The 11,768-nt window shown below is 35.5% G+C and overlaps 1 protein-coding gene across 9 annotated transcripts in view; it reads right to left on the reverse strand.

Moving 5' to 3' along the window:
• Window positions 1-6,660: 6,660 nt before the first annotated feature.
• LOC125663586 (active breakpoint cluster region-related protein-like) overlaps window positions 6,661-11,768 on the reverse strand; it is a 26,174-nt gene continuing 21,066 nt past the window's right edge. For 5 of the 9 annotated variants that reach the window (XM_056152981.1, XM_056152980.1, XM_056152983.1 and 2 more), the window contains 3 exons: window positions 11,645-11,768; window positions 11,367-11,472; window positions 6,661-9,536 (listed from right to left, as the gene is read on the reverse strand). The exon at window positions 11,645-11,768 is cut by the window's right edge and continues 11 nt beyond it. In XM_056152981.1, coding sequence (XP_056008956.1) covers window positions 9,293-9,536; window positions 11,367-11,472; window positions 11,645-11,768 — 474 coding nt within the window. In that variant the 3' untranslated portion in view covers window positions 6,661-9,292. The remainder of the gene's footprint in view (window positions 9,537-11,366; window positions 11,473-11,644) is intronic. The other 4 variants (XM_056152982.1, XM_048895855.2, XM_056152985.1 and 1 more) reach the window with 2 other exon arrangements.

The raw sequence follows: 11,768 nt of genomic DNA on the forward strand, positions 1-11,768 counted from the left end.
GAATTTTTGTCGTTTATGTCTCCGAGAGTAGAGGAAATTATTGCTTCTTTTATCGTTCACATTTCTCTAGACAAGAGACCACGATTTACCTTAACTTTGAAAATTTTAGGGGGTACGCCGGTTGCGCCCCCACCCTTAAATCCGCCATTGGCAGAACTGTAGCTCTCTGAAAAAGTATTGGGACAGATCAAAGAATGAAAGATCTCAATCGTGCTCATGTTTTTGTGCGCCGTAAATCGAAGGTCTATACTAGGGGTGGTTCTGTAGCTCTCTGGTCTGTCCTAATATTTTTTTCCAGAGAGCTACAGTTCTGCAGCTAAAATATAACAAGCATAATTTGCTAAACATACATGTGGACCCCCCCCCCCCAAAAAAAAACACCTCAGCAACACAGAGAACACACGAGTTAATTGAATTCTCTCCCTTTCATATTTAAAGTAAAAGTTTGTACAGAGCCGTGTAAAAGATTGATGGATTGATTGTATATTGTTTAACGTCCTTCTCGAGAATATTTCACTCATGGAGACGTCACCATTGCCGGTGAAGGGCTGCAAAATTTAGGCCTCTACTCGGCCCTTACGGCCTTTGAGCAGGGAGGGATCTTTATCGTGCCACACCTGCTGTGACACGGGAACTCGGTTTTTGCGGTCTCATCCGAAAGACCACCCCGTTTAATCGCCTCTTGCGACAAGCAAGGGGGTACTGAGGACCTATTCTAACCCGGATCCCCACGGGACTCCACGATTAGAGACTTCAGTGTTTTGTAGTTGCATTTTAACATTATCAATATGTAATTCTGGCCAACCCACAATTCGCATTGATCTTATATTTCATTTAGGTGCCAAACAGTTTGCCAACACATGTCCTTGTGTACCATCTCAGAGGATGGTGGGGTTTTCTTCCACTCACCCCATACCTGGATATAAATCACGGAGGCTAGGAGACATCATTGAAAGCAGAACATCTATGCTTGATAAAAAGGGTCCATGATCGTATAGACGATTCAATAAAAACGAAGGAATACAATCGGTTCTGGGGAGTGTATTTGGCATACCAAGCCTAGAGTACCCTCAGATATCCCCGATATTTGAGGTCGAATTGTAACCAAGGTTGGAGTCTGTGGTAGTACTAGCTTTGGGGTGGTACACAAGGACATGTGTTAGCGAGCTGTGTGGTACTTTTCGCATTTGTCACCCATCCCTACTCTAACCTTTTTACAATAAGTGGAGAGCCTTGTTATGATAAATGGTGGTGATCCGGATTTCTTTTTGAATTTAACCACATGTTGCTATTTCATTATCTGAACTTATTAAAAATTCATGTCAATTCCATTAGAATATGAAACAATGTCTTAATCATCTGATGCAGTCGTAATATTTTTTAGAAAATAGCTTTTTATGAAAATTTTATGACATAAAATGTCAGACACGTCATTATCGGTTTGTCGTACGAACATCAGAGTAGCTTTGAACAAGTTTGAATATGATATTTATATGTTCACTGTGCTCAAGTTGTGCATTTTGGTAAGAAACTTTGCAAAAAATAAAGAGTCTCGGCCCCTCTACGCCACACGGGGTTTCATTCAAATACTCGGCATATCATGATTTTGTGCTGGTTTCTTCAGAAGGATATTGAGTTCCCATTCAAAGCAAATCTTTCTGGTCGAAAAAAACTTGGACTTTATAGGGTATTTCTCATCAGATATACCGCAAAATCTGTACAATGTATACCCGGCGCCTACCCTACTTGTATATTGTCAAAGTGTTTGAGCATTTCCAAAGAGTTCTAGACTCCCCAATTGCTAGTGCTAGCTTGTAAATAACTATTGTCTTCCGTGCAGAACTTTTGTCTATCTACATTTATTTTAATTAGACACAATCAGTCTTTGAATACTTATCGACCTACTTTCGTCGCTTGGAATTTACAGACCCCGAGCTGCACCAATCACGGTCCCCGCATGTGGCATTGTACACGGTGTTCTTCAACAGAATTGGAAAAAGAAATATTCAGATCTAGTGATTTGTCATTCAAAAATACTTTTTAAACACCACTCTAATTCAAGTACACGTACTCTGAAGTTGAAATAAAAAGATGCTGGAGTTCCTCATTGATAATATTTTCGTATCGTATAGTCTTTGGTGATCAGGTCTTCCAACAATCTGCTGGAATTCCCATGGGCACGAAATGTGCTCCTTTATTAGCTGACCTATTTTTACATTCCTATGAGGCATAATTTATTCAAAAACTTCTACATGTAGAACACAAGTGGCAAATCCCGGATAACATAAAGGAAGCCAATGTGAATATGAATGTATTCACGCTATTGAAATGACCAAACATATTTTCTTTAAAAGTTTCTGCACATACTTAAGTTAGAAAACGTGACTTTATGGAAAGGAATAGGGGATGTAGTGAATAGTGAACTCCCAAATTCTACACTTAAGAGGGAGTACCAAGCTTTTAAAACCATTTAGAAAGCATTTAAAAAATTCTTAGAACTGAAGATGCTCAGGTTGAATGCAGGAAGGGGTGCGTGGCCTGAGGTAAAAAAAAAAAACCCCACCAAAACCCAACGAACCTTTTATCTTAATTTCTTTAACAATTTGAATATGAGTATGGATTTCATAAGGTATTTTAGCATTTAACACGCAATGATTAAATTGATATCTTCAAATAATTGAAGAAATCTGCAATTATTTGAGTTTATGTTAATTTGGCACTCCATTCCCTCATACATTTTCAAAAATAATATATATTTTTTATATTCTACTTTCATTTCTGTCGGAACATCCAGCCATTAAAACAAATGTTCTATATTTGTCAAGATTCATTCGCGCATTGTTCACAACTACAACGTATTCACGAGGAAATTATTATCCCTACAAATTGTGAAAAAAAAAAAAAAAAAAAAAAGGCGAAAACTTTTGAATGTAAACATTCAGTTTTGAAATAAAAATGGGAACATCTGAGGGTCTTTTATTTGCAACAAATATGGCTGTTACTTGTACATGTGTTCTTTCGTATTTTGTGGTATTTGGGTCTGGCAGACAGACATGAGGCTAGCACTGACAACATTTTACCAATCCAAATTCTTTCCCCCTGGATACGTGAGACGGATCACATGCAGGAATACCAGAGCAAAATTGCTGCAAGTCTCGGAACTTTGCAGTTTGTAACAGACAGTGGAAAAATGCTTCAGAAATTAATTCTGTGAAATTAGTCATACTCACACAATTTGTGGTACATATACTCGGTCAGATAGTTGCAAATCAATTGATTATTAAGCTCCCCTTTTCATAAATATGTACATGTCTCCCTGTTGTAATGATCTAAATTCATGTTCTTGCTGTATGTTTTCCTATATTGGTCGCTGAAGTCTTGTGGTTAGGGAGTTCGCTTAGCAACAGGGAGGTCAAGGGTTCGATTGACGATCCTGGTGCTACGTCAACTTAAGATAGTGACTTTTCCTTCACCAACTGTCCGACATTAGAATAGGCGATGACGAACCCTCACTGCTCCGGTCCTGAGTACCATGGAGAGGTCAATTTGTGATACTTACCCTATAAAGTTGGTGACGTCTCTATGCGAGTGAAAACTGTTGAAATGGACAAAACGAATCCTTTAGAACATAGTTTGATATTTTACTGCTCAGATGAAGTGTAGTTTCCATTTCACCGTTTATGCACATTTTGTTTGTTTGTTTTGAAACAAGATAGTCTTTTGTATACTGTTAATATGTCTTGAAAATGATTTTTCTTCACAAAAGATGCTAAGAATTTGGCCAGTATTGTGGAATATATGGAGCGCCAAATTAACATAAACTGAAATAATTGAAGATATCTTCAATTATTTGAAGATATCATCAATTCATTTGATGCGCACAACAATTGAATTAAAGATCTCTTCAAATAATTAATGATATCTTCAATTCTGAATTACTGCGCGCATTAATTCAATTGATGATAGCATTAGTTCTTCTGCTGAATTGATGCGCGCTTTGATTGAATCAATGATCTCTTCAAATGAATTAATGATATCAACAATTGAATTGATGCGCGCTACAATTCAATTGAAGAGAGCAATAACTGATATAATGCGCGCATTAAATCAATTGATGAGAGCAATAATTGAATTGATGCGCGCATTAATTCATTTGATGAGAGCAATAAATGATTTAATGCGCACATTAATTAAATTATTGCTCTCTTCAATTGAAATAATGATATCTTTAATTCATTTGAAGAGAGCAATAATTCTTTTAGAGAGAGCAACTATAAAATTAAAGATATCTTCAATTCAACATATCCACAATTGAATTAATGTTATCTTTAATTGAATTGTTGCTCTCTGTAAAAGAATTGATGCGCGCATTAATTCCTTATACAAAAGCATTGTAAATGATTTAAAGATATCTTCAATTGAATTAAAGAGATCATCAAATTATTTACACCGAGCTCTAAATTAATTATTGCGAGCAATAATTCTACTAAATTGGTGTTCTCATCTACTATCAGGAGAGCAATAATTGAATTAATGCGCGCATCAAATCTATTATTGCTCTTATTAATTCAATTAATACGCGCATTGATTCAATTGATGAGAACAATAATTGAATTACAGCGCGCATTAATTAATTTGATGAGAGCAATAATTGATTTAATGGGCGCATTAATTCAATTAAAGGGAGCAATAATTGAATTGATGATATCTTCAAATAATTGATATGTTAATTTGGCGCTCCATACATGTGTATTAGGTGATATCTTCAATTATTTGAGTTTATGTTAATTTGGCGCTCCATACATGTGTATTAGGTGTATTTTTCAATTATCGTTTATCAATAAACATATGACCCATTTAAACTTCCAGAGTATTCTTCAGTATGCAGTGTATATCAAATATATATAACTTGCAGAATTATGTTTTAGATAGACTGTAGGAGTTTGTTGTTAAACACTCTGCAGGTTTACCTTGGAAACTACGTTAGTGGGGACTTTTGTATTTCATGATTTGACGGCGCTATAAATAGGCTTAGCCTTGAGTGTGAATTCCGATCAGCGGTGAACATATGTCAATGTTTTCTGGACTTTCACGAATCTACGTTAGTACTCTTTCATTGATATATTTCATTGTAAGTAGTTGTAAATAACTTGTAAAAATTTTTTTTTACTGAGTTATTGAGTTTTGCTGGCATTTCGGTTTATTTCTGACCCATAAATGCATCAAAATTTCATTTGTAATGGAAAATGATCAATCCAACATCGCGATAGGAACTGTGACATGAGTTATTCGTAGTCAAAATCAGTGTGTCAAGAACGACCTAACAATCGGTGTGAAACACGTCAGACAGCACTTAACACAATGACAGGTTGTATTGGTAAACTAGATCGTTATAACGACCATATAATTTGCGAAATGCTGATTTTAAATGAGACCGTTGAAATCCCTGCACCATAAAATTGTTTGTCAGTAGCCTGAATTGATTTAAAAACTGATCATACGCAGAACAAGCTCTTGCGTATCGAATCAGTTGAGATATATACACACCATATGCAGGTGATTGCTACATAAATATTGGAAGTTGACGATGGAGAAGCTGAAATCGTTCCGTTTTCATAAAGTTGACTTGTTAGTTTGCCATCAATATCTACTTTCAATAAAATATCTAAGTATGAAGCAGAAGTGGACGTCTCTGTGATGTCTTTTATTTCGAGTTCACATGGATATATCGAATCGATATATGAATGGAAATTATTATTGTTAATAGATAAAACGTCGTCGATATATCTAAATGTTGAATTGAAGACCACAGCAAGAGATTTATTCTCGTGTAGAAGTTTTTGAGTAAATTCTGCTTCATATAAGTATAAAAACAGGTCAGCTAACAAATAAGCGCAATTCGTGCCCATGGGAATTCCAACAGACTGTTGGAAGACCTGATCAGCAAAGACTACGAAGATATTGTCTATGAGGAACTCCAACATATTTTTATTTCAACTATTAAATCTAAAGGTATCTTGGATATCTCGTTTCAAGTATAAAGGTAACTCTTGTCAACCTTAAAGGTATCTTGTAGCGAGTTTAAAGATATCTCTTGAATTTTCCCTTGCATATTATATGAACAACAATTCTGCCCTATATCCAAATTTCTCCATCTGGTTTCTACAACAGTGCTTCGCAAAAGAACACCATTAGCAATGCTCTTGCATTTGATAAACCTGGTTGATTAAGCAGAAACTACATTTTCCCCCATGTGCTGACAATTTTGTTCTGTAGTTATTGCATATGATTATCAAATTTATATTAATGAAATGGTAAATGAAATAATTGATTATGATTTGTTTAGAAATGCGTTTGTTATGCGGCTAAAACATGAAGCTGGAAAACATTAATTTAATCACTTCTCAAAGAGAAACACCACATGAAATTGTAGATGTGATGGACCTTTCAAGACAGGTGGGGTGATTGTAGCTGTAGCCTGTAGACCCAGAATGTTGTGAAATTCACATGATCACAAAGGATTAGATACAGTTGTATGTGTCTCTCGGGCGCGGACTATTCTCTCTAGAGAAGTGGCTATGCCTGTCCTCTTCCCTCTTGAGAGAATAGGGCGTGGACGTCTCAAGTGCCCAACGAGAAAAAAAAAATCATATACATGTATATATTCATTAAACTTTATTGGAGCATCCTGAAACACTAAAACAGGTACAATAAAGCAACCACTGAAAACTTGTGTATCAACTTTCGTAAATTTTGATTTTATCACAGTTTCATTATCAACAATTTGAACTTAAAATAACGAACCAAAAACAAAAGGTTACCTTTAATATCATTTTGAAAGTTTTGAATGAGGGCATATTTTAAAAGAACTTGTCAAGTAACACGGATTTATAATAAATTAGCACGATAAACATTTGAACATTGTGCAAGATTAACAAATGAGTAACATTAGACAAAATACAAAAGAATTTACATCTATATACATACTACATTATATATGTAGTATATGCAGGAACAATCTGTTTATTTTCTACATTTCCTACAGAAAGTACAATAATATGAGAAATAACATTGATAAATTTTAAAATGAAGTGGTTGCGAGTGCTTTTTAAATCACTGTCACTAAGTGGAGTTATCTGATAAACTTAATTCTTCCATATATAAGTGTAAGTATATGTACATGCATAAAATTCCGTACAAAACATTTCAAAACTGTGAAGTTATACAAACACCACCATCAGAAACAACAGAGAAACTACACACGCAATATTCATACGCCCACAACTGGTTACCAGCAATTTGATTTATCAGAATGAAAAAGAAAAGGTCTAAAGGATTTAAAATGCAAAATACAGTCAAACCTCATTATCTCAAACTCAATGGGGCCAAGAAAAAACTTAGAGATATCTAAGGGTTCAAGATATTGTGGTTAAAATACATAAAGAAGATGTAGTTCGGACTTGCGACTCACTTCAACATATCCGTGGTATTTGAGATTTTGATGTTCAACTGTATCTGATAAAAGAATAGATAGTTTACAGCTGTACAGAAAAAATGGTTGAGTGAATCTATTAATGACACTGCTTTATCAATAATATTGAAACAATGAATTAATGTCCATGTCCAAACAAGAATGAATCAGTCAATGCAGATATTGAAATTCAGTATTGATACCAAATTAACAATCAGGCTAAAAAAAAAATACCACCACATCGGTGGATGAATCACTTGTTCAACAGGGCAGTGTGACAAAAATCCTTTAAAAGAAAGGATGCATATGCTCCACTATGGAATGGCTTCAGTTTCCGAGCTGTTTTCCTTAAGTTGTAGTATCATCAAACGCACTTTAATAAATACAGAGATATGTTTGGACATTTATCATACTACTAGAGAATTAAACACTTAGTCTACCACATGTACATCATACATAGCTTTCTGGCTTAAAAAAAAACACAATAAAATATTGCACAAACAACATACACGGTATAACTATATATCTGCGTACCCGCAATACTCCAAACACGTTCTATGATAATCAAAAGATATTGAATAACAAAATGCATATTGCTGCTATGATTGCATCGTGGGAAAACATGTTTAATTACGGAACAAACATAGATCATTCCGGTACAAAAGTAACAACATATCCATAACGTGTTTCAAAATATGTACAAATTCCTCTTCATAAAAAGATGGATAAAATGTTCTATTGAACACTATAAGCTATCATTTGTGTTAAAGGAAAAGGAAGAATGTATGTACATTTGTTGTTTTTACGCACATTTAATTCTGTGAATCTGATCTTTCAGAATATTATTTAAATCTCATTCACAAAGAAAACAAATGAAATTTAGGAAATAAAAAACACAGCTGTAGATCTCAAGTTACTAACTTAGTAAGTAATATTACTATGTAACATCCTCATTATGCAATTTGAAAACAAGCATGGCAAGATCCTCTTTATATTAGGTATTACTAAAACATGAGTCACTAACTGAATTATAAGTGAACTTCTGCTTGTTTGATTGAGTAAAATGTATGCAAGAAATGTAATTTTTATTCTATCGTTTACAAAATTTACTCACTTTCTGAAAAAGTAGGGAATATTTCTAGATTTCCTCAATACTGGTATTTCTAACAGTACTAGAAACACACTAAATACCAATAGATACGGCTTAAACACACAAGTACATTGCTGAACAAGAAATATATTGCTGTTCTGCATAAGCACCTCGTTAAATATCCAATTATAGGACACTGATACAAGCATTACTATATGATATATACATGTACATATACATGTATTTCATCATTTCAATTAAAATGTCATGGCTGAATACTAAATGAAAGACATCTATGGCTGATTGTAACAAATGTCTACTTGTATCTTATATCATTTACAGGATAGATTCTGTAAATTCCGTCCAAGTTCATATTCTGTTTTCTTTTACTTTCCTTTATCTATGGCAACCTTGAAATTGATAATTTTAATAAATACTGTAACATACGATTTTGATTAACAAGCACAGAAAAATTCATTTCATCCAGTATGAAGGCAAGAAAACCATACATGAAATCTAATACTAATATTTTGCTTCTATGTCACTTTCCCCCATTAAATACTCACAGACTGTACAAGTTGCTTCAACATACAACACCTTTTTTTCCCCGAATATCTATTTCTACTACTCTCTTGGTCAGACATTCTTAAACTAAACATGGACTAGATTATGCCAACTCTTTCCAGCTTTTCTCCATTTACCCCCTTCCCACTCCCATTAGATCCACACCTCTACACTAGCCTGTCCTCCCCATGCATTTCAATAGTAGCTTCACACCTCCGGATGTTCCGCCCACTGGCTGCCAGCTGTAGGAGAAAGTACAGCACACCCGCCTGAAGAAAGACATCCTGGGCATCCTGCATCAGTTGAGTGGGATTTTGTTGGTCGCTGACCGCAGGATGAAGGAGGGTGGGGCCAAACACCGTTGACAAGTTACTGAGTGACATTTTATTCTTAGACTCCAGTTTGCTCACTCTAAAGTGGAAACATGATTGAGTATATTTCAAAAGTGTGACTCTAAATACATGTACAGTACAACACACTTATAGCGAAGTGCTGAGGAAAAAACTTTTTTAATTCTTTATAAAAACTTAATTCACTATATCTAATAAGTTTATAACATTATGTTCTAAAACTACAGGAAATGAAAATCACTTCACTGTAAGCATGAATTCATTATATGTGTGTTTGCTGTAACCATGTTTCACTGTAAACATGAATTCATTACAAGAGGCCCAGGGGCCTTATAGGTCACCTGAGTATCATGTAACAACCTTCCAATGTTTGAATTAGGTTTGTGTTTAAATATAAGAATTTTACTTTTGGATGGAAGAAACATTGAATAGCTATGTGGTCAGCCCCGCCTTTGCACCAGAACCCCTGACCCAGGGGCCATAAATTTCAGTTTTGAAAGAAGCATCCTTGATCATCATTATCATACTATTAGTTTGTCTACTTAATACCCAGCAGCAGAGGAGAAGATTTTCAAAGAAATAAAATGCATTTTCACTTTATGATCAATAGGGCCCCACCCTAATACCAGAACCCCTGACTCAGGGGGTATGAATTTCACAATTTTGAAAGAGGCATCCTTGCTCATCATAACCATGCTATTGGTTTGTCGACTTAATACCCAAGGACAGAGAAGAAGATTTTCAAAGAAATAATGCATTTTCACTATATGACTTATAGAGCCCCACCCTAGCACCAGAACCCCTGATCCAGGGGACATGAATTTCACAATTTTTAACAAGAGGTACTGTGAGCAATGCTCACTAAGAATAACCCCTGCTTACCCCAATCTCCCAAAGGGTGTTGGTAATTGGTATAAACTACCTCTTTTCTGAGTGTTGCTACTTCGATGTCCAGTGCGCATGACCTTTGACCTTTTGACCCCAAAATCGATAGGGAACATCTTCATCCCATGGGTAGTCCATATATATGATTTGGTGACGGTAGGTGGAAAGGATAATGCTTTAGAGCCCGGAAACCAATGCGTCTACAGACGGACGGACGGACGGACAGACGGACAACCCGATTCCAGTATACCCCCCCACAACTTGTTGCGGGGGGTATAAAGAGGCATCCTTGCTCATCATTACCATGCTATTAGTTTGTCTACTTAATACCCAGAGACAGAGAACATTTTCAAAGAATTTCTACATTTTCACTATATGACCAATAGAGCCCCACCCTAACACAAGAACCCCTGCCCCAGGGGCCATGAATTTCACAATTTTGGTAGAGGGCTCAACGCTCATTATAATTATGCCCACAGTTTGGCTTCTTGATGTCCAGGAGTAAAGAAGAAGATTTTTTAAAATTACACTCATTTTGATGGTTTTTGCCCCACCCCTCAGGCCCCAGGGGGGCAGGGACCACGAATTTCACAATTTTTGTTCCCCTCCACCCACAGATGCTATATGCCAAAATTGGTTGAAATTGGTTCAGGGGTTTCAGAGAAGAAGCTGAAAATGTTCAAATGTTAACGCACGACGCACGTCGCACGACGACGGACAAAAACAGATAGCAATAGGTCACCTGAATGAATTCAGGTGACCTAATAAGCATGTTTGCTGTAACAGTGGTTTATTGTATGTGCAAGTTTTGAAGCTTCTCACATAAAAATTATATCATATTTAATTATATTATATTTTTTTGAAGTAAATGTACACTAATATTTTAAGTATATGTACACTAGTATTTCGTTTGTACCCAGTGGAATGGGTCTAAACTGGTTAAGACAAATTTTTAGAGTACATCATATTGACTGCATGTATATACATGTAAAGGTTTATAAACTACCTGACTAAATGCTCTACAATAGCTACTATGCAGTAATAGTTCTCGTTTGGAAGGTCATGTAGAAGTTGAAGGAAAACTTTTTCTTTAGCATCTCCATCATGTAAACCTACAAAATCATATATATGCTATCTTATAAAATATTGTGCTTGGAACTACAAAATTCTTCACAAAAGCTTTGTGTGAAAATCAAACACCAACAAAATTAAACTGTCTACTACTAAATACAAACTGAAGACAAGCATTTATAAAGCAATCAGAGCTGAATCGACGCTGCTAACCAATGGTATCTATGAATTGTTTGTAGCTGGCTTCTGAGAAGAGAGGTTCTGGAAGCTCCCTGAAGTAGAGTTTGAGAACCCCAGTCACTGCATTAATGTCACTGTCTCCAAGAACATTCAAACC

The sequence above is a fragment of the Ostrea edulis genome, chromosome 1 (genome assembly GCF_947568905.1).
Source record: "Ostrea edulis chromosome 1, xbOstEdul1.1, whole genome shotgun sequence".
Taxonomy (NCBI): Eukaryota; Metazoa; Mollusca; class Bivalvia; order Ostreida; family Ostreidae; genus Ostrea; species Ostrea edulis.